Below are 27,335 nucleotides of genomic sequence, written 5' to 3' on the forward strand. Positions count from 1 at the left end.
AAAAGCCATTGCAATTCTGTATAAAGCACAAGATTTCCTCTTCCAGTATTCACTGATTACTTTAGATTATTCATTACTTGTTCCATATATGACATATTGCATTGAGGTTTGGGGAAACTCATTTAAAGTAAATACCAACTCAATATTTTTATTACAAAAGAAAGCCATAAGAATTATCAGTTTAAAAAAAACATCGTGCACCAACTAACCCACTATTTATCTGTTTACATATTTTGAAATTCAGGGACTTAGTTGATTACATTACAATCCAAATTGGGTAAAAAGCAAAAAATAAACCTCTACTTCAACATGTCCAAAATTTGTTTAAAATGAAGGTCTCTACTTATAATCTGAGAGCGGTATTATTTATTTATTTTTTTTTGATAAATTAAAGACTCGCACTATTGCAAAAAATGCGCCTATAAAAGGTGTAAATATTTGGAATAACGGTCATAATACCATTAAATTATTTGGTACTTTAGGTAGCTTTAAAAGACTTTATAAAATAATAATTAATTTCTTGCTATAGTGTAGAAAAACAAGTTTATCTATTTGTATTATTGCGTTTTTTGTTTGTCTTGTGATGAGAAATTTCAATTCATCTGTTAGTCTAAACTGTTTGCTTTGTTCCTTTGGAAATTGTGCGTGTGTATTTCTACTTTTTATGGTAAGAGGTGGGTGGTTATAAGCTTTTGCTTCTGCCTACACACCCTTTTGGCCGCAGAGGATATTTGTGAATTTTTATTTATTTATTTATTTTTAAGGAGTTTGTGTTGAATCTGTATGACAAATAAATTTGTTCATTCAATTTATTTTCAACTGTGGTGAAAGGCTTATTTTAGCACTGAGGCGCTGGACTTCGTGTGTTTATTTCTGTTAAACGGAAATTATTTGTGAGCTGTCTGAACAGTTGGACTTTGCGCTAAAGCACTGTGGCACAATTTATGTTGAACACTGAAAAATTGCAGCATGTCATTAGTGCCGCTGGAGATGACAGGGTTTCTGTAGTAACAACCAGTACGGTGTTATTTAATAGCAACATGAATGCAGCGTTACCCTTTTTGGTGTGGTTTCCTCTTGTCAGCAGAACACAACCATTTTCAGAGATGGGTGTTTAACAATTGGCATGAGCACAGCGAATTTAAAAACTGGCTTGTCATATTATACTCAGCACCTAACTGGAAAGAACTGTTACCTGCGACTGCTGCTTCAAAATGAATGTTTTCACACTTGCATACCCCAAAAAAAGAGAGAGAGAGAGATTAGTTCCTTCTCACATCTTAAACATGAAAGCAGTTTGGCTCCACCTTTTCCTTTCCTTGCCTTAGCTGTGTGCAGTTGTACTGTGGTTATGTCTTGATGCATTTTTTGCCACTGACAGACTTTTCGCTCAGAAAATGTGACTGTCGGTTGTGTCTCCCTGTCATTTTAGGTGGTGACTTGGATGGTGCCATGTGAGTGACTGAAGACCATGAAGTCCACACACAAGCTGCTGTTTGTCCTGTGCCCCATGCTGGTCCTGGGCTTTATTTACTACTCCTCCGGGAAGCTACATCTGCACGTGTGGGGTCAGAAGCCTCGTAAGTACCTTTAGTCAATCTAAGAACATCTGAATGTGGAATTTTTATAATTCATCTGTGTTAGCATATGCTTTCAAAAACCTGTGCATGTTTTGGTGTGTGCTTATAGAGCAGCTGTCATGTCCCTTTTGGTGTTTGTCTGTGCTGATTTTATTTAACTTTATTTAGTTTTTTTAATAATACTTCCTGTGCTAAACTGTTTGTGCACCTGGCTGCTTATTGATGCTTGAAACTTGACTTAATCTCTAATCATATTAGCATGTCATTAACTTCACCAGAGGTCCAGACATTGTGGGAGTGTTTAATTAAATTTGTTTGCACATCCATTGTTGGCTGCTCCGTCTCTGGTACTTGACATCAGTGGAAATGCCCGTGTGGGTTGTTTGTCACAGAGAAATTCATTGGTTTTCTGCCTGAGACACAATGAGAGTGACTGTATTGTAATCTAGATTAGAAAAAAAAGATTTTCTGCCATTGTTGAATCTGCCAGTTTATTCTGTCACGAGTATGCAGTTGTGGTCAGATGTTACATACACTCACCATGGGCATGAATGCCACAGTAATTTGGGAGATTTAAAAGGGATCTCTTGCAAATATTTTGCTATAATAGTATCATTCTAAGTGGTAAATAAAAGGAATATTTACAGTTATTTTCAAAATGATCATTTTCTATTAATAATTATTGCGCTAAACATAGTCTGTAAAAATAAATTGCCACTGGAGGTGCTGCAGTCAAACTGGTAGTGTGATGCAAGCCAGTGGGTAATGTGTTTATATACAGCTGGAAGCCAGAAGCTCTGCACCTCATTCACTTATTCCACGGACGCCAAACGCAGTAATTTAACACTTTTTAGATTTGATTTTATTTTTGTGCTGGTGGATCATGGGATGTATTTTCATTGCAAGAAGAGGAAACTCGCTGTGAGAAACGCTGCCATCACATGAATGAGGCACAGCCTGTGACTCTTCAACTTTTAAAATAAGTTCATTTTCTTTTTGTGCAACAAAACACCGGTGTTCTCTGGTTAAGGCTGAAAACAGAGGAATCTTTTTTAAAACACTACGTTTCTTCAGTCACGACAAGGAATTATTTTCAGATGTCTGCAATCAGGACACGTTATGTGGATAGGTTTGGCTGGTACTTTGGCTGTTGCTCGCCCTGCCTTTACACAATTATTGAAGTCCAATAACGTTGGGACTGCAGTATCTTTCACCAAGTTTTTTGGTGTTGGGGCAAGTGAAGAATTGTGGGTTGCCGCCACATTAGTGGCTGCATCTATAAGCGAGTGAGTCAGACTCTGTTTTTAGACAAGTATATAAACAGCCGATCAAGTGGACCCACACACAGAGGCTGTTTGTGACAATTGCGCTGATCGCATCTGAACTTGGTGAAACTTTTCAGTCTTATTGACATTCTCCTTCTGTTGCACATAGAATTCAGTATGGATACATTAAGGCGGAAGCTTGGACCCTGCACGCATATGGCATAACATTTCTAATCAGTCAGATGCATTCGTTATTTTTTTTATTTTATCGATTTATTTATCAAAAACAAAAAACTCATAAGAAGGGTGTGAAATGCATATTTTTAGTATGTTTTGTCAGATAAAACAAGAATTACTTTTAAGCTAGTCCCTCTTTAATGATGTCTTTGAACTATTCTTTTGCCAGGATGGAATGATTGTACAGCGCTCATGATTAATGACTTAAAAAGACTGGATGCACAAATTTGAATTTATTTTGAATCTTCTGTCATCCATACAGGGTCAGAATTATGCATACAGGCTCAAATGTATACATATTTTCATTTTAATCTTTCAATAAGTGGTGCTGAAGGTTCTCAAATGACTCATAACCTGCCAAGGCCTATTAACTCATTTGTAATCATAATTGGCTACATCTGGAAGTTTCTTTTTGCCAGCATTAAAAGGATGTGTGTGACAGCACTCATTGGCCTGGCTAATATTCAGAACAACGGTAAAGTCTGCTCTGATCACACGGAAGCACTGTGACGATTTAAACTTTTAAAGCGCCGTCACTGGTGTGATCATCAGATGATTAATGCTCTGTTTAAACATTTAAAGCGCTGTCGGTGATCACCACACCGACCGATCAACACTGCATTCAGATCACACCTGATTGCGGTCGACTGGTGCTTTAAAAGTTTAAATCATCACAGTGTTTCATTATTCATATCTGTGATGACCTGATCAGATGACAGCGACGGCGCTTTAAAGGTTTAAGGAGCCACAGCATTCCATTCATTCACGGCAGCTTTTCCCACAGCCGGTCCACTCATCAGCATTCTGCACACAATGAAAATGGTCCACCAAAAAAAAAAATTAAATTAAAAATGTTACATTACTCTGTTTCTGACCCACACCAGACTGTGCAGTACCGACCTGAACCACTGGGTGGAAATGGTGCTGTCGGCATACGCTAGCTAATCGTCAAGTGTGACAGCTGTATTTATTTATTAGCCGTACGCCAACGTTTTTAATATGGTTGGCATACGGAGGCTAAATAGTCAAGGTGTGACAGGGCCTTAAGTACAAGTTAGTCGGCTGTACAATGCCAAGATCTAGGAGAAGACCCAAACGGTCATCCTCTGAGAGGGCAGTGTTTAGGAATAAGCTCCAAGGCTCAAGCCTGCCATGAACTGGAACCTGCTGGAACACAAGCATCACTGTCCACATTAAGCAAGTTTTACATCGCCATGGACTGAAAGGATGCTGACCAAGACAGTATTCCCTGCTCTAAAATTGACACCTTCAAGCTAGACTACAAATTGCAGCAGCCCACATGGACAAGCCAAATGCTTCTGGAGAAAGGGTTTTATGGTGAGACGAGACAAATATTGAGTTATTTGTCCACATTGACAAGATGTATATTGGGAGAGTAAAGGTGAGGCATTCAAACCTAAGAACACTGTACCAGCTGTCAAGCATGGTGGTAGTAGCATCATGCACTGGGACTGTTTTGCTGCCAGTTGTACTGGTGCATTTCAGAAGGTGGATGGAATAATGAAGGAGGAGGACTACCTCTGAATTCTTCGTCACTGCAAAATGAACAGCTAAAGTTGAAATGGTCGCAGTTGGATGTTCCAACAGTACAACGATCTCAAACACATCAAAATTAGTTGTGGCTTTTAAAGCAGGCAACCGTAATGAAAATTTGTGGATTATGCTGAAAAGCCTTGCCAGGAAACCAACCATTTTAACTGAACTCCATCTATCTATCAGATATTATACCAGAAGCTTATTGATGGCTAACAGAATTGTCTTGGTGCAGCTTGCTTAGACATTTAACCAAATATTAGTGAAAGTACAGTTGTGATAAGTTTACATACCCTGGTAGAATGGGATTTTTTGTGGCAATTTTCAAATAACACAAACACATTTTTAAATAACACAAACTTTAACTCATGGTTAGTGGTTGTGTGAGGCCATTCATTGTTGTACTGTTTGCTCATTTTAAATCACAATGACAACAGAAACTACCCAAATGGACTTGATCAAAAGTTTACATACTCCAGTTCTAATACCATGTATTGCCCCCTTTAACATCAGTGACACTGTGGAGTTTTTTTTGTGGTAGTTGTGGATAAGACATTTTATTTCCTCTGATGGTAAAGCTGCCCATTCTTCTTGGCAAAAAGCCTCCAGTTCCTGTAAATTCCTCAGCTGTCTTGCATGAACTGCACATTTGAGGTCTCCCAGAGTGGCTCAATGATATTGAGGCCAGGAGACAGAGATGGCCATTCCAGAACCTTCACTTTATTCTGCTATAGCTAACGACAGATCGACTCGGCCTTGTGTTTTGGATTGTTGTCATGTCCCAAGTGCATCCCATGTGCAGCTTCTGGGCTGATGAGTGCAAATTTTCCTCCAGTAATTTCTGATATGCTGCATTCATCCTGCTATCCATTTTGACCGAGTGTGCCTTTGTAGCTCACACATCACCAAAACATCAGTGATCCACCTCTGTGTGTCACAGTAAAAATGTTGTACTTCTCATTATAGGCCTTGTTGACTCCTCTCCTAATACAACCCCTGGCAAAAATTATGGAATCACCGGCCTCGGAGGATGTTCATTCAGTTGTTTAATTTTGTAGAAAAAAAGCAGATCACAGACATGACACAAAACTAAAGTCATTTCAAATGGCAACTTTCTGACTTTAAGAAACACTATAAGAAATCAGGAAAAAAAAATTGTGGCAGTCAGTAACGGTTACTTTTTTAGACCAAAAAAATTATGGAATCATGAAAAACAAAAGAACGCTCCAACACATCACTAGTATTTTCTTGCACCACCTCTGGCTTTTATAACAGCTTGCAGTCTGAGGCATGGACTTAATGAGTGGCAAACAGTACTCTTCATCAATCTGGCTCCAACTTTCTCTGATTGCTGTTGCCAGATCAGCTTTGCAGGTTGGAGCCTTGTCATGGACCATTTTCTTCAACTTCCACCAAAGATTTTCAATTGGATTAAGATCCGGACTATTTGCAGGCCATGACATTGACCCTATGTGTCTTTTTGCAAGGAATGTTTTCACAGTTTTTGCTCTATGGCAAGATGCATTATCATCTTGAAAAATGATTTCATCATCCCCAAACATCCTTTCAATTGATGGGATAAGAAAAGTGTCCAAAATATCAACATAAACTTGTGCATTTATTGATGATGTAATGACAGCCATCTCCCCAGTGCCTTTACCTGACATGCAGCCCCATATCATCAATGACTGTGGAAATTTACATGTTCTCTTCAGGCAGTCATCTTTATAAATCTCATTGGAACAGCACCAAACAAAAGTTCCAGCATCATCACCTTGCCCAGTGCAGATTCGAGATTCATCACTGAATATGACTTTCATCCAGTCATCCACAGTCCACGATTGCTTTTCCTTAGCCCATTATAACCTTGTTTTTTTCGAAGGCTTTGCGTCCTTTTGATCCTAAGTTGTCCTCCACATTAGCGATATTACGAAGACTGCTTTCTTCCACCTGTGAAATACTGCAAAGTTTCATTCCATCCTGGCTGATGCTGAGACCCTGATTCATGCATTTGTTTCTTCTAGATTAGACTACTGCAATGTTCTATTTTCTGGTTTACCGCAGTCCGGCATTAGGGGTCTTGAATTTGTTCAAAATGCTGCTGCCAGACTTTTGACAGGAAGCAGAAAGTTTGATCACATTACAGCCATTTTGGCATCTCTTAAGGTTCTGCTACTAACCTATAAACTTGTTCACGGACTGGCACCTCCCTGCTTGGCTAACCAAAGTAAATCCTACGTACTACCCCAGGCTGTGCGTTGTCAGGGCGTAAAGCTGCTCTGTGTCCCCCGGGTGAATTAAGTCTGTGGGCCACAGAGCCTTCTCTTATTGTGCACCTGTTTTGTGGAATGATCTCCCTGCATCAATAAAATGGTCAGATTCTGTAGAGACTTTCAAGTCCAGACTTAAGACGCACTTATTTTCCCTTTCGTATAGCTAGCATACTGGCATAGTATGTGACTATGCTTTTTACTCTTTTTAAATTCATTTATTTGTAAAGAGAGCGGACCGCGGCCTCAACTTTACCTAAAGTCTGGGTCTTTTAGTGAAGCTTAGGGCTAGTGGCCGGCGATCACCTTAGTATTTCTTCTGTTTTTTATTGTTGCTTAATGCTGACAAATTATACTGTATTTGTTGTCTTTCTGATGCCTGATTCTGTTTTTTTCTCTCTGTTTGAGGTGCAGCTACACCCAGAAGTGAGAGTAGGTGTCTTCTTCCACCCGTCCTGTACACCACCATGGACTCCCAAAATTTCCTGTACATTTGTATTGTCAATTGTGTCTGTAGCATGGCCCAAGCAGAGGCCACCTCTTTAAGTCTGGTCTGCTTGAGGTTTCTTCCTCAAATCATCAGAGGAACTTTTTCCTTACCGCTGTTGCCTGTGTGCTTGCTCTAGGGGTTGGTAAGGTTAGACCTTACTTGTGTGAAGTGCCTTAAGGCAACTTTGTGATTTGGTACTATATAAATGAAATAAATTGAATTGAATTTGGGTCCATCTGTCTGTCTGTGCTTAGCATAAGTCCAGTCCTATTACTGTCAGAGTTTTCAAATTCACAGGAAACGTTCTTGGGACACACAAGAATGTGCAAAGTTCAAAGATGGCTAACCTTGACCTATTATAAGAAGTTAAAAAGTCATTCGGTTTTAATCTGTTCAGTTTATTTTTGAGTGGTGGGGATGACAGCCAGTCAGAGTAGAGCTACACCGTGATGTCAGTGGCTGGTCTCTTCAAAACCGCTTTGTTTTCTGTGTTTATATAGATGTTTCTCATTTATTATGTAAAAGCTAGCGAGAAACATTTATAAAACTAAAAACGCTGTTTTTGGAATCTGTAACACTTCTGAACTTATTTCGCAGACTTTTGCATGGTGACGTCACAGGCTGGTAGGTAGTTGCAAAACTATGTTTTGTTTGTGTGTAAATATGACCTCTTTGTCATATATTATGTAAAAGCTAGCATGAAATACAAAGACATTTTACAGCTGTTGGCATGCATGTTAACTGCCATTAACTCAAAGCTAACTTCCTGTTTAGTTCAATTTGTCTCATTAATGGTAAATGTAAAATGGACTGCATTTATATAGCGCTTTTCCATCTGCATCAGACGCTCAAAGTGCTTTACAATTATGCCTCACATTCACCCCGATGTCAGGGTGCTGCCATACAAGGCGCTCACTACACACCGGGAGCAGTAGGAGATTAAAGGCCTTGCCCAAGGGCCCTTAGTGATTTTCCAGTCAGGCGGGGATTTGAACCCATGATCTTCTGGACTCAAGCCCATCACCTTAACCACTAGTATTTGAACACCCTGCGATTTTGCAAGTTCTCCCACTTAGAAATCATGGAGGGGTCTGAAATTTTCATCTTAGGTGCATGTCCACCGTGAGAGACACAATCTTAAAAAAAATAAAAATAAAAATCCGGAAATCACAATGTATGACTTTTTTAATAATTTATTTGTATGTTACTGCTGCAAATAAGTGTTTGAACACCTGTGAAAATCAATGTTAATATTTGGTACAGTAGCCTTTGTTTGCAATTACAGAGGTCAAACGTTTCCTGTAGTTTTTCACCAGGTTTGCACACACTGCAGCAGGGATTTTGGTCCACTCCTCCATACAGATCTTCTCTAGATCTTTCACGGTTGGAGTTTCAGCTCCCTCCAAAGATTTTCTATTGAGTTCAGGTCTGGAGATTGGCCAGGCCACTCCAGGACCTTGAAATGCTTCTTACGGAGCCCCTCCTTAATTGCCCTGACTGTGTATTTGGGGTCATTGTCATGCTGGAAGACCCAGTCATGACCCATCTTCAATGCTCTTACTGAGGGAAGGAGGTTGTTTGCCAAAATCTCGCAATACATGACCCCATCCACCCTCCCTTCAATACGATGCAGTCGTCCTGTCCCCTTTGCAGAAGAGCACCCCCAGAGTATGATGTTTCCACCCCCATGCTTCACGGTTGGGATGGTTTTCTTGGGTTTGTTCTCATCCTCTAAACATGGTAAGTGGAGTTGATTCCCAGAAGCTCTATTCTGGTCTCATCTGACCACATAACCTTCTCCCATGCCTCCTCTGGATCATCCAGATGGTCACCGGTGAACTTCAAACCGGCTTGGACATGTGCTGGCTTGAGCAGGGGGACCTTGCTGCCCTGCAGGATTTTAAACCATGACAGCATCATGTGTTACTAATGTAATCTTTGTGACTGTGGTCCCAGCTCTTTTCAGGTCATTGACCAGGTCCTCCTATGTAGTTCTGAGCTTTCTCAGAATAATCCTTACCCCACATAGTGAGATCTTGCATGGAATCCCAGACCAAGGGAGATTGACAATCATCTTGTGTTTCTTCTACTTTCTAATAAATAATCATAAATCAAATCAATTTTATTCATATAGCGCCAAATCACAACAAACAGTTGCCCCAAGGCGCTTTATATTTAGTTGTCTTCTACCAAGCTGCTTGCCTGTTGTCCTGTAGTCCATCCCAGCGTTGTGCAGGTCTACAGTTTTGTCCCTGGTGTCCTTAGACAGCTTTTTGGTCTTGGCTATGGTGGACAGGTTGGAGTGTGATTGATTATGTGAACAGGTGTCTTTTATACAGGTAACAAGTTCAAACAGGTGCAATTAATACAGGTAAAGAGTGCAGAATAAGAGGGTTTCTTAAAGGAAAATGAACAGGTCTGTGAGAGCCAGAATTCTTGCTGGTTGGTAGGTGTTCAAATACTTATTTGCAGCAGTAACATACAAATAAATTATTAAAAAAATCATACATTGTGATTTCTTAATTTTTTTTTTTTTTTAGATTGTCTCTCACAGTGGACATGCACCTAAGAAGAAAATTTCAGACCCCTTCATGATTTCTAAGTGGGAGAACTTGCGAAATCGCAGGGTGTTTAAATACTTATTTTCCTCACTGTATGTGTTTTGAAAAAGTCATGTGGTTTCCAAGTTGTTAGTGGCTTTTGGGAAATTTCCCTGATAATCTTTAAAAAATTTGAGATCTCTAGACACTGATGTCTGCTAAAGAAACAAGTTTTGGTTTGTATTTTTCACTTTAAATGATTGTTCCATTGATAACAGTATGACTGAAAATAAAATTCCATTATATTTGGCAAATATTAGTTTCGTGTTGATGTACGGTAATAATTTGACACACTTATTTTAGCCATTTTCTCTTAAAATATCAAAACAGAAATTTTTGCATTTTTTTATGACCCTGCCAAACATGTATTGATTATTCTGAACATTTTAAATACCTTTTAAAAATCTGTAGTTGCTGCAGAAATAACATTCGGGACAAAAAAGGGCATGGTCATTTTCAGGCTGGTAGTCCCAGATAGAGATTTTGGCACATATCCCAAGTTGTTCATTGGGGTCATATAAGTCTAGAACAGTTGAGCTATCCTCTATTAAATGATGCGTATACACATCTCGGCTCGGTCCTCTATTTGTAGGTTAATAAAGCCTGATGTGATGCATGCTGAGACCATCCTTTCTCTGCACTCAAAACCTGTTATAGCTATTACACACCAGCAGAGGGGGACAGGAGATTTAATTTAAAAGGCATGAAACTCCAGTAGCAGTGACACCTCTGCCTCCAGTTGAGTGCATTTACTGGGAACGCTTCATCATTAACTTGTCATTAACTTTTTGAAGTGTTGGTGCGTGGAAAGAATACAAATTGCATTGCAACGCTTTACCTTGATTGGCCATTACCTTCTCTATAATATTTCATTATCTTTGTTTGGAGTGGGCAAACAAATTCCCTGAATATCCCCAATACGCCACAGGAAATTCCACGTTCTACATCGTTTATGATTTCCCTGTGAGTGACAACGGGATAATTGCTATTGAATATTGCAAAGCTCTTCTCTTTCTAAATGGATGGTGTCTAGTTGCTCCACTGGTGTCACATGTGATTTTTTGTTTTTTTTCTTTCTTTCTTTCTTTTCCCCATTTTGCTAAAATTCCAGGACTGGAAACGAGTTGCTGGGTTTTTTTTTTTAGAACACATGTAATGGGTGAATGATTGACCCCCAGACACAGATGCGGTTAAATTAAAGTAACATATTTTCCAGAGTATGTCACGTTTCTTTTTAATAGTTTGAGAGGCTATGCGACATGTAGTCCACTGAGACTTATACAGTAAAACCCACCTAAACTGTCATCGTATAAATCGATATTCGCAGTCACCAGACAAAAGCAAAAGTTCCAGTGCTTTTGTCAATCAAGTTTTATTTCTATAGCACTTTACAACAGTTTTCACTGAACCAAAGTGCTTTCCAATAGCACCAACTAGAGATAAAATAAAAAGAACAGTACGAAAAACACAATAAGAGCATCCAAAATAGAATAAAAATAGACAAAGTGTCAAAGCAATTATGTGCAAAAAGCTGCCCTGAACAAGTATGTTTTTAACTTAGCTTTAAACAGAGGCGAGCTATTAATGGACCTCAGTTCAGGAGGTAATGCATTCCACAACTTAGGACCTGCTACTTCAAAAGAATGGTCACCCCATTGTTTGGACCTGGACCTGGGAACCTCCAGAAAGTTTTGGTCAGCAGACCAAAGTGCTCTGACAGGGTTGTGTGTTTTTAACAGGTCACATAAATAAGAAGGTGCAATGCCATTTACAGCTTTAAAAACAAACATTAACAGTTTAAAATTGTATAGTTTTCCATGCAATAACAGATTTTGTATAACAGATTTTCGCTCGCACTGGACAAAATGTCTTTTCATTAAAAGCCCCTTGCATGTTCCGGTCACAGCACTCTGGACGTGGCCAGTAACAGGAGGTACGAAATGAATTTCAGCAGTTACACTCGCCGATTTGAGGAAAGTGGGTACCAGTACAAGTGCGGCAGTTTATTATTATTATTTTTTTTTTCAAACTGTGTTCAGACATGGTACCTAAACAAGGCAGGGTGTAATTCAAGGCTGGTGATTTATTAACAAAATGCTGCTTCTTGCCTGCACTGTAATATAGTGTGAAGTTTCACACATATCTCTGGGTGTGGCGAACCAAAGAGCTTTACATCAGAGCCCTTTACGTGGCTGAGACCCCGTGCAGCTGCCAAATCAGAGATTTCAAAGGGCTGTGATTTCTTTTTTTTTTTTTTTCATTCCATCCTCTCCCATCATATTTTAAAAGATTTTGTAATAAATCCGCAAATATGACCATTTTTACAACACTGAGTCAGAAAAAGATGCTCAAATGACCTGCAATTCATGGAGGGAAATTACATGTACTGTTGGTTTGGGGGTTGATGATTGTATAAAGAAGTGGAGCTTATTGAGAGACAAATTAATCCAGAAAAAACACTGTTCCTCCTGTAAATTGCATAAATAGTCACACGCAGGTCTACGTCATTGCCTGGCCACAGAGCTGGAGAAGCATAAATTGAACTTTAGGATTTTAAGGTACCACTCTGCAGTGGACTTAAAAAAAAAAAAAAAAAAAAAAAAAAAAAAAAAAAAAAAAAAGTGTCTTGACCAAATGTTATCTTTTTAATGCACATAATGTCTGTCGCTTATTTAAGGCAGACATTTTTTTTTTTTTTTAAGATGAAGTTTTGATCGGGTCATTAAATGAGGCAGGTCCAGATTCAAGGTCAGGCATTTAATCAAGGAAATATGTCACCCTAATTGGAGCTGGGGATTTTCCTGTAGGTCGTTCAGCACCTCCTGGCTGTAACTAATTACCTCCGCCAAGGAGGTTATGTTTTCGGTCGAGGTTTGTTTGTTTGTTTGTTTATCTGTTTGTCAGCAGGATAACTCAAAAGGATTTGAACGGATTTTGATTAAATTTTGTGGAGTGGTTGGAAATGACAAGAGGAACAAGTGTTTAAATTTTAGTGGTGATCCGGATCACATTCCGGATCCAGGAATTTTTTAAAGGATTCTTCACCGTTGCGGGATAGGGGGAATTTTGACATTCTAGTTTCTAACTCCACAAAAACAAGGCAGAAAGGCTTGAAAGAAATTAAGGTGTAACATAGTCAAATGTTCTATCAAACAACAAAGTTTGGTGATGATCAGATCCGGATTCCGGATCTGGTGATCCGGAATATGCAAAAATATAGGGAAAATAGAAAATGTGTCAGTGTGAGGTGACAAATGAAGCTAGAGATGCACAACTAACACCAAATTGTAGCTGAATCTGTACTGATTCAGTAAGGTGTCATCAAATTTGATGTAGCTTCAAATGTTATGAAGCCAGAGCCAGAAGAAAACCGCAATTACCGAAAAATCGTTTTTATACAATAACTTTTGAACTAATAAAGACATAAAAGTGATTCCAAGTTTTAGTGGTATGTTTTCATGGTCAAGGATGTCAAATATAAAAGAAAGAAAAGTGTATGTATCATAGTTTTGGTTGTAACACTGAATTGTTGAATAGATCACTGTGCCAAGGAGGGAATCTCTTTAGGGTCAGTGACCCTATGGCCTTGTTAGTAAACGATGTCAAATACAACACACTGCAAAGAGGAAATCCCTCATGACAAACTATACAGGGCTGGGGAGCACAATGAATTTATTAGATGGACTATCATTTGGCATTATTATATTTTAGTGGCAATGAATATCACTATCCAGATTACTTCACTTAGCAAAAGCAAAGTGATGAGTCAGCAGTATACTCAGCGGTGGTTAAGTTCTGGTTCAGTGCACATCACTGAACAAAGTACACAAGGTGCAAAACCCACTCCCAGGTGTTGATGACTCATGCCTAGGATCCGGAAAACCCAGAGGCTGACATCAGCACCTTACTGTCGCATATATTCTGCTTCGGTGCACTTCACTCAATATATAGAAGGTGCACTTCATTATGTAGCACATGCAACACTTAAAAAATAGTTCTATTTCAGAATTTACTGCTATTTATGTAGAGAAGTGTTTCATAAATGTTAAAAAATTCATATATTTGCAGTTTAGTTGAATAATAAATTGAATTTTGTCTTGTTTTTGTCTGTAAGCACATGCAATATCAATGCTCAGATGACAGTAGCTTCTGGGAAAGGTGCAAGTTGCAATAAACTGTGATGCCATGCGCTAAGGATACATGCTATCCAGTCACAGCAGATGAAACTTTTTTTTTACTACTGAGCATTGTACATTGTTAGACTTTTTTAGGTTCATTGATTCCACGGCGTGTAGATGTTATGGCGTCAGTGACCCCATGGCCTTGGCGGAGGTTTGCACTCAGTCCTTCTAGTTCTTTACATACATTTACATCCATTATATGCAAGTTATACTGTATATAGTTAGCTGAGGCCATTTGGGAGGTTATATGCACGTAATCTTAATTTAATAAATATACGAAAATACTACATTTTTATTTTTGGTAATTGTGGCAAAATTAGAGTTAATTTAGCCACCACGATTGATAGTTAGTTAATTAATTAATTTGGGGGCGATTTCCAGCAGTGTGATGTTTCATTCAGGCTTTTTTTTTTATCATGGTGGATAGGATGTATGAACTTTTATTACCTCCGCCAAGGAGGTTATGTTTTCAGTCACGTTTGTTTGTTTGTCTGTCTGTCAGCAGGATAACTCAAAAAGCTTTGAACGGATTTTGATGAAATTTTGTGGAGTGGTTGGAAATGACAAGAGGAACAAGTGATTAAATTTTAGTGGTGATCCGGATTACGATCCGGATCCAGGAATTTTTTTAAAGGATTCTTCACCATTGCGGGATAGGGGGAATTTTGACATTCTAGTTTCTAACTCCACAAAAACAAGGCAGAAAGGCTTGAAAAAAATTAAGGTGTAACATAGTCAAATGTTCTATCAAACAACAAAGTTTGGTGATGATCGGATCCGGATTCCGGATCTGGTGATCCAGAATATGCAAAAATATAGGGAAAATAGAAAATGTGTCAGTGTGAGGTGACAAATGAAGCTAGAGATGCACAACTAACACCACATTGTAGCTGAATCCGTACTGATTCAGTAAGGTGTCATCAGATTTGATGTAGCTTCAAATGTTATGGAGCCGGAGCCAGAAGAAAACCACCATTACCGAAAAATTGTTTTTATACAATAACTTTTCAACTAATAAAGACATAAAAGTGATTCCAAGTTCTAGTGGTATGTTTTCATGGTCAAGGGTGTCAAATATACAGGAAAAAAAGTGTATGTACTTGTATCATAGTTTTGGTTGTAAGTGGCCCAGCCCCCTCATTGGATTTTCACTGTAAGGAAATTGGCTGATCGACTGCCGCTTTGCTTCATCAAAATTTTTTCAGAAAGTGTGAGAGACAGCCAGGTGGAAACCATTTGGAAAATTCAGATGGCTTTCGGTCTTATGGGGATCACACAGATTAATATGGAGTTAAAATTGTCTCATTAATATTTGTAAATGCACACAGGGTGATCTACAAATAATCATTGATTTGCAAATGTGTTCAGATATCCACAAATGCAAATTTCATATTTGTAACTTGTAAATTGGTCTTTGCAAATAATGTTGTATTTGCAAATATAAAACTTAATTTGAAAAAAAAAAAAAAAAAATTACATTTGTAAAACTGGAAATTGTATTTGTGAATTGAGTTTCAGCATTTGTGGATCACCAATTACACGCATTCATCGCTTTCCTCTGCGACGTCATTTTGAGACATTCTTTTCGCGAACACAGATCCACAAACAAATGCCGACTGATTCACAAATACACACGCACACTGGATATCCACTAGATGGCAGTGTGGTTCCATTCATTGATGTGGCAAGCTGAAACTGTATGCTCCCGGATGACACTTTAATCGTGATCGTTACTGAGTATTTAAAATGCTTATCGCAAAGCGTTCTTTTTTTTTTTTTTACGACATAATGCAAGTTTTATAAGTCCACGGACACTGATCTGTGTGTTACAGATACAAATCAGTTTCCTTGGATCCGCGGAGCCTGGCTGTTGTGACAGTTGTCGTAAAGCGGGACTGGTTGGTTGCTGCGGTGACGCTGTGTGGCTCCTGTGCGAAGCTTAGCTAAATGTAGCAACTTTTAGAACTTTCACTTTGTCTGTGTCACGGAGCACGCACAGGCGCAATGCTGTTTAATACGCTTATTTGAACCACTGCGTTAAAGAGTACAACTCTAACACCCCCGCCCCCTTTCCCATGATGAAATCCGCGGACACATAATTTTAAAAAATAATTCAGCTTGCCACATCAATGAAAAAATGGTTTCCACCTGGCTGTCTCTCACACTTTCTGAAAAAATTTTGATGAAGCAAAGCGGCAGTCGATCAGCCAATTTCCTTACAGTGAAAATCTGATGAGGGGGCTGGACCACTCCTCCCACAAGGCATGCTCACAGGCGAATGACGCAACCGACAGGCGTGAAAAAACTCACGCATGCGCACGAAGGTTCAAGCTTGGCTGATGCAATCACACAAGATTCAAATCCATATAGTTTTTGCAAAAAATAAAAAGGTCTGTTACTTTTCTAACAGACCTCGTACGGTCAATTTAAAGTTTCCACTTCGCCTAACCTGTATGTCTTTGGATGTGGGAGTAAGCTGGAGCACCCAGATGGAACCCACACAAACATGGGGAGAGCATGCAAAATCCACACAGAAGGCCACATGAGGGAATAGATCCCATATATTATACATTCTAATCCAATTACATTTTTTCCGCAAATCTGATTGGTTAATCGTATGAGATTTCAGACCGTATAATATCGGGGTAATGGTGGCAAATATTTGACCGTTTCACATTTAGATGTATTACTCCACGCGCCCTGACCTGTGTTCTTACGAGATGTCATTCCTGTCGACAGGCCAGCCCTCCGCGCAACTGCACATGCGCAATATTGTTGGGACGTGGAACTGTTGATTTGTGTGACGAGACACACAATTCGACAGAACACCGGCTGTGCGCGCTGCTACGCAGATGTCGTAATGGTGCTGTTAGCTGAGAGCGAGAGAAAGTTGTGTGCCACTGCTGAAATGGGTGACTTTAAGCTACCATACGAAAGTATTGATATGGATTATTTTCACACTTGATTGGATTACTCCGCACCCTGACCGCTGTTGGAGCGATGCTGCCTCGCTGACCGAGTTACTTACAGAAAAATAAACCGCGCAAACGATAGAATTAGATTAGAATGGGAATAACCCTGTTGTGTCTGATTTGCGGACGTTCATGCTGTTATATGGTTGCAAAAATTCATTTTACCAGCTCCGCTAACGCGTCGCCAGTAAAGCTCAATATGCGACCATATAACCAGCATGAACATCTGCAAATCAGACACAACAGGGTTATTCCCTAAATATAATATAGAGATGGTAGGAAGTGTTGTTTACAGTATTTTAACCTGGCACTTTTAAAGCTACCCTCTGATTTATAATGGTGTTTCAAAGCCAACATTAATCCACCCCTGATCATAACCTGACATGAATAATTTAAAATGTCCATGTGTCAGTCACACTAAAGTAAAAATGGGACAGCAGTGTCCTTGTTATGAGGGAAAAACGCGGTGGTTGTCAGGTGATTGCAGTGAATCATGTTGCTGCCAGGCACTTGTACCTAAGTTGGGGTTGTTGCATGCTCGTCATCCAGGCAGTTACTTCTGCTCACAAGGCAATTGCACTGGTTGCCTGGGGGGAGGCAACCTGTCTCCAAATGGTCAATTTCCAAATCTGACTGTAGTCACTCTGACAGATTGGTGAAGGTTGCCAATAATTGTAGTGTGTAATTTCTAAAGATGGACAGATTTCCAACACATTACAACCAGTCTGAGTCAGTCTGCCACCAGTCACCAACCTTACACCTATGAGCAATATGCAGTTGAGCTATAACATGATCTGAACCCACTACTACACGTCATCCACATTCGAGGTTCACTTCAAAGTACATGCACAGATGGATGGACAAAGCATATTTCTGTGTGTTTAGACACTGGAACATTTGCCTGTAGACCGGATTTTCTAACTCTGGTTTGTTAATGAACCTACATGTGGACTCAATAACTTGCAGAATGACTGAAAAAGCGCAGTATCGAGAAGTACAGGACTGATGCAGTGAGAATGTGGTGAGCATGTGTTGCAATGTGGTTGTTCGTAATGAACATTGTTAGAACAAATTGGATGTGGTATGTGAGTAAACGGCTCATGGTAAGAAAATGGGAGGAACATAAAATATTTAGCTCCTCCATGATTTATTTCATGCACCTGCAACCCACCCACAGTTAATCAGAATATTTCCTTTTGCTTGGCCTGCCTGTGCCACATTATTCTTGTTCTGTAATACAGAACAATGGCCAGTGGAACTGCAAGTTCCTAATCCTCTAAAGCAAGAAAACTCTGAACAGTCTGGAGTGATGTGATATGGAGTTGTCACCTCAACAGCTGCAAGGGTACTGGCATTGAGATCCAGGATAAATGCCCTCAAGCCAATGGTTGCATGTAGACTGCAACAAAATTGCGATGTTTGCTGATTGGTTTGTCATTCACTGTATATTGCATACAGGTTGCACGTATTTGCTAACTTTTGCTGTGTTATTACCATCTGGTTGGAAGACCAGGTCGCCATCTTCTATGTGCTTATTTCAGAGATTTGTGGCTGCAGTATGATAGCAAGGTGATTGCACATGTTTGTGCTGAATTGAGTTGCACTGCGGCCTCTGATCAGTTTTTCCTGGTGTGACGGAACCCTCAAGAAGCACTAGAATTTACAGGCAGCAGTTAAAGGTTAAAAAGGTGTGGTGGAGTATGATGACGATGAAGAAGATGCAGCCAGTGGCGAAAATTATGATTATCGTAATTTCCGGACTATAAGCCGCTACTTTTTTCACACACTTTGAACACTGTGGCTTTTACAACTTGATTTTTTTACAGGCTTTTTCATAAGTCCAGATACATACATTATATACATTGATGCACACACTAGCACGACCTGTGTCGTGCTGGAGAGTAAACTCGTCTTTAACGGGTCCAGACGGGACGCGAGAGGGGCGCCGGTGCGTGCTATTGTGCACAGAGAATTTCGAAATGTTCATTCACACACAAATGTCGTGCTACGTAGCGCGATCTAATCGCCAACACGATGTGCAGCTCGTCAAGTGGAGTAATGAAGTGAACAGAGCGAGTGGTGATGTCAGCAGATCGCTTATCTGAAGGATTATAACAAGAACTTAAATCTGTTTTAAACATACATTAACAGCTGCACACAAGAAGGAAAGAACACACAACTGTTTTTCAAGCCATGGCAATGTGAACATGACAAATAATTACCTTTTTAGATGGCTCAAAATGCTTCCTGCGGGTAGTTGGGCAAGAAAAGTCTTTCTCCAGCACTTTGCACAAGAGTTGCGCCATCTGATCAGTTAGTGGAGTTAGTGGGCCTTCTTCCCCCACCCTTCCAAACCGGTTCTCCGTCTTGGCACAACAAGTCAAAAAAATCACAGCGCCTCCTCAACGTCTCATTTACCACAGACTCCATCCGATCTTGGCTGCACACGATGAAAGTTAGAAAAAGAAATGGTTAAAATTACTCAGTTCTCTATGTGGAGCAGAGACACGGTGCGTGCGCACTGGATGACGTGCGCATCAATATTTACGTGTAACACTTAAGGGGGAAAAAAAGCATTTGTGGTACGTATTTTATGAAAAGTTTAAAATCTTTCTAACATCTTTCTGTGTAAATATCATGTTACAACGTGGAGACCTGTGGGTTGTAGACAAGTGCAGCCTATTTATGTACAATTTCTTTTTTCTTTTTAAATTTGCTGGGAGCGGCTAATATTCAGGTGTACTGTGTAGTCCGGAAATTACGGTAGTACTTGATCCCCTGCAGTTTTGTCTTTGACTTTTGGTTGTTAGATAATCTTGCAACTTTCACTTAGTTATTCATGAGATGCCAAAGAAGTATTAGGATGCATCGCTGTATCACATTTTTCTGGAGCTCAGCCTTCTACTTTGTGCTGTTAGACTCAGAAAGTTGTTGAGAAGAACCTGTGTCATTTTCCAAATTCTTAGCAATCATACATTTGCCTTTACCTACATTTACTGTGGTTTCTAAAGCCCCTTTCACACTAGCGTATTCGTAGAGGTGTGTATTGTGGCGTATCGTTTACGCTGATTTGAGCAGCTCTATGCCCACTTTTAGCAGCTCTATGTTGAGTTTTTGCGCCATACACAGCAGTATGTTGAGGGCTATGCGCGTAGGATGAAAGAAATTAAATGTTTAATTTTCTTCGGCATTGAGCGCTGGACACAGAAAATACAGTTTTAAGCAGGTCTGCGCAGCACAGCATTACTGCATGCAAGTCTGTGCAACATGGTGCTCATGTACACATCCAACAACTGAGTGCGAGCATCAGCTGGAGAACAGGATCACGCAGCCCACAGCGCCTCTGTGTGCTCAGAACAGCTGATGTAACTGATGGACGTATGTGCTCAGAACAGGGAATCGAACCTCGACTCATAAATCCAGAAACAGCAGATCAGTCGCTCGCTGTCTCTCTCCCTCTGTTGTGCTCTCTCTCTCTTTCTCTCCGTGTCTGATCAAACCTGAATAAGTGCTGTGACTTTAAAATACACTTAAAACACTTAAAGCACTTTAAAAAGCGCACTCGCTGCATGTCGATGCGATCATCAGACGACCTGATCAATCAGGTCTGATCACATCAGCGGACCTGGTCGGAGCAACCAGAGCTTTAAAAGTTTAGCGAGTCACAGTGCTTCATTCACAGCAGCCTTTACCACAGCCAGACTGAGCACCAACTGTACACAATGAAAGTGATCCACCCAAAAAATAAATAAATAAATAAATAATAATAATAACCACGTTAAATGACTGTTTCTGATGTGCACCACACCGTGCAGTAGAGAACAGAGCACACTTCCACAGAGGCAGAAAATAGCAGCTTTGGCTACATACGTGGGAGAATGCAACTGTAAAACCCTCATGATACAGTCCACTGTTTTCCAGCGCAGTGATGTGTTCTGCACATCCAGCAGGAGTGAACTGGTTTTAAATAGCGGCAAGAGCTACATGTGACTGTGCACACATTAAAAAGCGAACACACACAGCTGCAAGCAGATCTACGAACACAGAAAAAGGCTGAGTACATGCGCATTTCGGGCATATTTAAATGAAACACAACGCCACAATATGCAGCTCTACGAATACGCCAGTGTGAAAGGGGCCTAAGTGTGGTAGTGTGCAGCTCTGTTGGCTGTTGAAGTTAAATTGATGGTGTATTGTTGCTTTTGTAAATGCTGTGGTAGCAGATGTGCAGTGAATCCTATTTACTTATTTGTTGCACTGCATCTGCATTTTGTCTTTATTTATGTCTGCACCCACAGTCAGCGCTTTGCAGAACCTGAGGCTGAAAACACAGTTTCTTTTTCTTTTCAGTCCTCAAGGTTAACCATTGTTTCAACAGCTCTGCAATGATACTAATGACCCTCTTTATTCAGTTTCTTAACCCCCTTTTGTTTCCAGAAAGTGTTGCAGAAGCCCCAGCTGTAGCGCAGACTAAAGGGACTGAAGTGAAAAACATTACAGGTAGATGATACTTGGTCAGACTGTTCTGAGCAGGTGCTTGGGAACTGGGCAAACTATTTTACTTTTTAATGAATTGGAAACCTCTTCTGATTCAACCATGATTGCTTTCCCTTCTTACCTTTTGTTTTGGTCAGGGGGCTTTTTGTGGTCTTTATTTTGCACATTTGTGTTCATTCACTCATTGAGGCTTTGAGTAAAATTGGTGTTCCACAGCCATAATCATCAATAAAACACAATGGAGGTGTTTAATTTTGCGCTTCACTGGGCTTTGATCTCTCTGCAAATTATAATTTGAATGTTAACACAACTAACCTTTTAATTCTCTCCACCTCCTGCTATCTGCGATGTCTTCTGGTTTATTTTAGCTTCATATTTAAGCCCAGTGCTGCTTCAGACTGGCTTCAAATGCTGCTAACTAACCCTTTTGTGTTTCAGAGCTGGAAACGGACATCACCGTGGGACGAATAGTAGGCTCAGGTACATCCGTAGCCCCAAAATACAACCCTTACCCATGTTATCAGTATTTTTCTTTTTCTTTTTTTTTTTTAATGCACATTAATTTAAAAAGAAATAAATCTTGCAGTAACTCTGCATTCATTTTTGGCATGGATTGCTCCCAAAATTTTTTTTATTTATTATTATTAATTTGGTGTCCGTGACAGGAATCTACTTGGTATCCTTTCCCATCACCAATCTTCAGTATGATGCAACAGTGCCCTCTGTTGTCTCTGCTCAGTAACAAATGTTTGGCAGCGAGGACGCCTGCAGGCATCTTGGTCCTTTCACTGTGTGGCTCCAGAGACCAACATTTGTATCATTGGTACAGTCCTGCTGCTCCCCAAGCTGCTGCCTCAACTTTCCCTCTGACTGCCAAACGCTTCCCTACATAATCCACACACATGTCTGTCTTGGCTGCTTTGGCAAAACCCCCCATCCTCCAGGGCAGTGCTTGGATTCTTCCCCTAACCAGCCTTCATACATCCCCATTGTCCTCATCTTTATCTTTCTTCCCCAGCTTCTCTGAAGACGGGATCCACAAGCACAGGCGCAATTCTGTCCTCTTTCTGTTTTCCACGAATGCTTACTGTTTGTGTTGCCCGCTGTTATGCTGAGACTATCGTGGCATTTTACACATGGAAATTAATAAACAAGATCTGTGTGAGGCAGTTTAAGCATCACTCTATTGTCAGAGTGTCCAAGAGGAGACTGCAGTAGTTAAGTGAAATATCCTTCAAATAAAAGCTTTCATTTCATCATTTAATCTTTGTTGTACTTTACCGCGCTTCACTGCTTCACACGACACCTACTGGTTGTCCATAGGTGATCTCTAACTTCTTTTCTAACTTCATTTTAAATCAACAGATTGATTTGGCTGGCTTCTCTGTATCCTTGCTTGGTTGCCACAAAACCTCATCATTTATGAAGCTTGTTTCCTTTACCCTGCCATTTTGTTTTTCCCACGTAAAAAACAAAAACAAACAAAACAGCCTGCTTACTTGGCAAGAGCCTTTCTTTCTGCTACAGCTAATGGGCTGATACTTCAATGGTGGGCAGCAGTGTGCCATGACAGGCCAAGGCGCTGTAGCATTTCCTCACAACCAATGACCTCTGCCGGTGGGTTTATTCATGAGCTCCGCCCCTCACCTGCTGAGGTGATTGGTCGCATGGAAAACCTACGCCGGTTTGGCCTTTCATTGCCCATCCCTGGGATAGTTGATATTATGTTTAGACTTAAATTGCCCAAAACTAATCCCGCCAGGGATCCAATGCTTGTTTTTGTTTGCTTTGCTGACCAGTTTAGCGATTGGCCTTTTCTCTGTCTGTCTTCTGTTTCAGTGTATGATAAGCAGGGCTTTCTGCTGCAGCTGGACACAAAATTGTGAGTACAAACGTTTTAAGAAGTCTTCACTTGTGTATGCCATCGTGTAATGCATTTTTTAAATATACTGTGTAATTAGAGCTTTGTAGGACATTCTTGGGCATTAAGGTAGGGCATTGGAAACAAGGAGAGCACGAAATGGTGTTACATGCACCAAAGGTCACTCAACTTGGGAATCAAAGGACTACACAGCTTGAGATGTGTGCTCTGCGCCAAAAGCCCCTTAGCTGTTAATGTTCTACTACAGTTGCAGAAATTATTATTTTCTCTACAAATAAAAATTTATGTGTGCATGCATGCGTGCTCACCCAGCTGTCCATGAAATGCCAGCATAATTCCACAGAAACTGTTTGGTGGATTTCAGTGAAACTTTACATGATGGTAGCACATCAGGTAAAGAAGCGCATGAAAGAACATAATTCCAGTCCGACGTCCTCAATGGGAGATAGATTTATGTTGTCACAAATGCTTACTCACTGATGTCTTAATCCCTGAGACAAAATCAGACTTTTGGGGACTAAACGACATTTGTAATCCAACCTGGGCTGGCACAGAAGGTATGGTGGCCATAAATTGACTTCATTTATATGGCGCTTTTCCATTTGAATCTGAAGCTCACAGTGCTTTACAGTGATGCCTCACATTCACTTATTCATACACACAATCACACACTGATGTCAGAGTCCTGCCATGGAAGGTGCTCAACTGTACACTGGGAGCAACTGGGGCATTAAGGACCTTGCCCAACGGCCCTTAGTGGTTTTTCCGGTCTGGCGGTTTGGACCAAGCATCCTCTGGTCTGAAACCCAACGCTTAACCACTAGATCATCGCCTCCCATCCCAGAGTGACCAGTGGTAGGGGTCAATGAAGTATTACTCATGGGTTAAAATTCTCTAATCGTGTTGAAGGGTGCACGGTGACGTAGCAAGAAGGTGTGGGGCCACTTCCCACCTGGTCCCTCTGTTTTCGTGTGGGTTCCCTTCATTTGCTCCAGCTTCCTCCCACTTCCAAAGATGTGGGGTAGGTGAATTGGTGACTCTAAATTGAGTGTATGTGTGCATGCATGTGCGAATGTTTTTGGCTGTCTATATTTGGCCCTGCAACAGACTGGCGTCCTGTCTGGGGTTTACCCCACCTCACGTCCTATGATTGCTGGGATAAGCTCCAGCCCCTGTGACCCTTGATTGGCATAACCAAATATAGAATTGAATCATATTGAAAAGTATACCTCATTATTTGTTTGATCATGAATATTCCAAAAAGGTATAGTTTGAACTATCTATGATTGGATGTTGTGGGGTAAAAACATCAAATTATGATATTTGGCTATAGCCATTTGTTCTATGGTTTGTCAGGGTGACAACATGCTATTTTGTATGTTTTCGCCCTGTTTGTCTGTCTGGTGGTGAACAGATTTGAGCCCACAATTTTTCATACATTAGGAAATTTTTATTGAAGATTCATATCCTGATGAGCAAGAACTCATTCAATTTTCAAGGTCAAAGTTAGGAAAAATCTTGGAAAATTGGAAAAAATCCCCATCTTTAACATTGAATTAATATTCAAAAATTTATAGCTCTTTCATATTTAATTGTTATGTAGGATGGTATCCTTTATCAACTGATAAAGTTTGATCCTAATCTGATCCGTATTGTGGATTTTGTGGACATTTAAATTTAACATTGAAAACCCCATTTAATGTATATTTTACATTATATCTTAATCAAAAATGCCCCAATCACTCTCGTATTTGAAAGTGAGGTGCAGACTGCCACTCACTATCATCTGACAATGTTTGATCCTGATGAGATCCAGATTATGGATTTTGTGGACACTTGAATTTAATATTGAAAAACCCACTTGGTGTACATTTTGCATTATATCTCAATCAAAAGTGCCTCAGTCACTTTGATTTTTCTGTTACGGATTTACCTACAGCACCAAAATTGGATGGAGGTTCCAATTTTATTCCTGTCTATCTTCCAGTTATCAGTCGGAAACCAAATGCCAAAAAGCAATGACAAATTGTGTGTGCATAGCAGAGATAAAAAACAATGTTCTGTGAAAATTATCTGAAAAAGAATTCAGAAACCAAAAAAACCTAACACCACAAAAAACCTTTGATTCAAGTACATGAACTAAATACACACTCGAGAACCGGTTCTTTTTGGGTATCGTTAAGAAATGATTCGATCCACCGATATCAATAGTCTTTTGCTTATGGCTCAATCACATGGCACACGACGATTCCTGAACGAAGGGAAAAAGTAAAAAAAAAAAAGAAGTCACAATTCGTTGAGAAAAGGTGGACGAAAGAGCTTTTATCACTGAACAGTCTGCGAAACAAGAGCGCAAAAGGGACGAAAGAGGAACTTAACAAAACCGAAGCTCATGATCTCAACGCTTTAACGAAACGCGCCTGGAGCCACAGCTGGAGCAGTGTGCGTCTGCATCTCTGCGTTCCAGGACTCGGCGCTGGGACGGAGCTCATAGCACCTGAGTCCTGGAGAAACTGCAAACAGAATCTGTGGAGATCTGTGTGCACGTTGGTGGACCACCTGCTCCTCGTCCAGAACAAAAGAGGGATCATCTCCATCATTATCAGAATCCTCACTGTCTGTCAACATGCTGCGCACTCCGTCTTCCTCCAATTAAAAAAAAAAAAAAAGAAAGTGCGCTGTGGTCACTGCTGTATCACACAGTATTATGTTCTAAGCCATATGTATTGATTTATAACAGAAAACTGTAAAAAGGGATTATAAATATAAGTGTAAAGATGATTGAATATATCGGAGCAGTAAATTAATCAGTGTCTGAACGCGCGCATTGACTCACGTGCGGTTATTTCTACCAGCTGATCACTGATCCACAACGTGAATTCTTCCCTCCAGAACAGCTCTTTATATAATCATTTTGATTCATCTACCCATTGCCACATGTACAGAAGGACTGGATTGTTATTCCTATACTCATATTCTTATATTTAATAAAATAATAAGCACACGCAGCGGCTGCTGCTGCCGCTGATGCTGCATTCAAGTACCGTTGGAAATTACACAACTTTTTTGTTTCAAATTCAGCAGTTGCTTGTGGCAAAATAATTAATAATATCCACACAAAAGATTAATTCTGGCCTACGTAAGGTGCCTGAACCCATTGAAGCTGCCCCCCCACCCCACAGATAAAAAAAAATCCAAGCAAGCAGGCTGAGTTTGTCCTGTAATTTCCAACGGTACATGAAGCAGCAGCAGCCTCAGCGCTCACAAACCGGCTTTTGCACTGTGTGAAAACACTCCGCTGGTACAACGAAGTCAAATTAAACAATAACGTTACAAAAACTACACAAACGATTAAAAAATGTCAAGAACGACAGTAAAACGAAACACAGATGAATTGAGGTTTTCGTTGCCCTTCGTTCACATTTTTCAACAGTTTAAAAATCCTGACGTAGCGCCAGCTGCAGGAACGAAGCTGCGCGAAGGTTAAACGATGCCAACAACAGTCAACGAAAGTCCAGATTTCTTGTTTCGTCAGGGCTTCGTCACCCTTCGTTAAGTGCCGTGTGACTGGGCCTTTAATGATTCCCTTATTGGTCCTTAAGGGCGGCCGTCGTTTTTGAGGGTGTTTGACGGGAAATTGATCATTTCTCTACATTGATTGCAGACCATGCAGCGGCTCTGTAATCAACTGCTTCTGCAGAGTGACTCCACTTTGAAGCTTGAACCAATGAAGCAATGCGTCGATCCGCTGGCTCATTGGTTCTTTGATTCACTGCTCTTCACAAGCAGCAAGTCTACTTCTTAATC

General features: G+C 40.2%; 1 protein-coding gene across 6 annotated transcripts in view; it reads left to right on the forward strand.

Annotated features, from left to right (window-relative positions):
* st3gal3b (ST3 beta-galactoside alpha-2,3-sialyltransferase 3b) overlaps nt 1-27,335 on the forward strand; it is a 198,501-nt gene that overhangs the window by 47,124 nt on the left and 124,042 nt on the right. For 4 of the 6 annotated variants that reach the window (XR_004563880.1, XR_004563881.1, XM_034182402.1 and 1 more), the window contains 4 exons: nt 1,433-1,580; nt 21,587-21,649; nt 22,085-22,126; nt 23,486-23,528. Coding sequence is in view for 4 of the 6 variants with exons in the window: in XM_034182402.1 (XP_034038293.1) it covers nt 1,472-1,580; nt 21,587-21,649; nt 22,085-22,126; nt 23,486-23,528 (257 nt within the window). In the remaining 2 variants the exon portion in view is untranslated. The remainder of the gene's footprint in view (nt 1-1,432; nt 1,581-21,586; nt 21,650-22,084; nt 22,127-23,485; nt 23,529-27,335) is intronic. The other 2 variants (XM_034182403.1, XM_034182404.1) reach the window with 2 other exon arrangements.

The sequence above is a fragment of the Thalassophryne amazonica genome, chromosome 12 (assembly GCF_902500255.1).
Source record: "Thalassophryne amazonica chromosome 12, fThaAma1.1, whole genome shotgun sequence".
Taxonomy (NCBI): Eukaryota; Metazoa; Chordata; class Actinopteri; order Batrachoidiformes; family Batrachoididae; genus Thalassophryne; species Thalassophryne amazonica.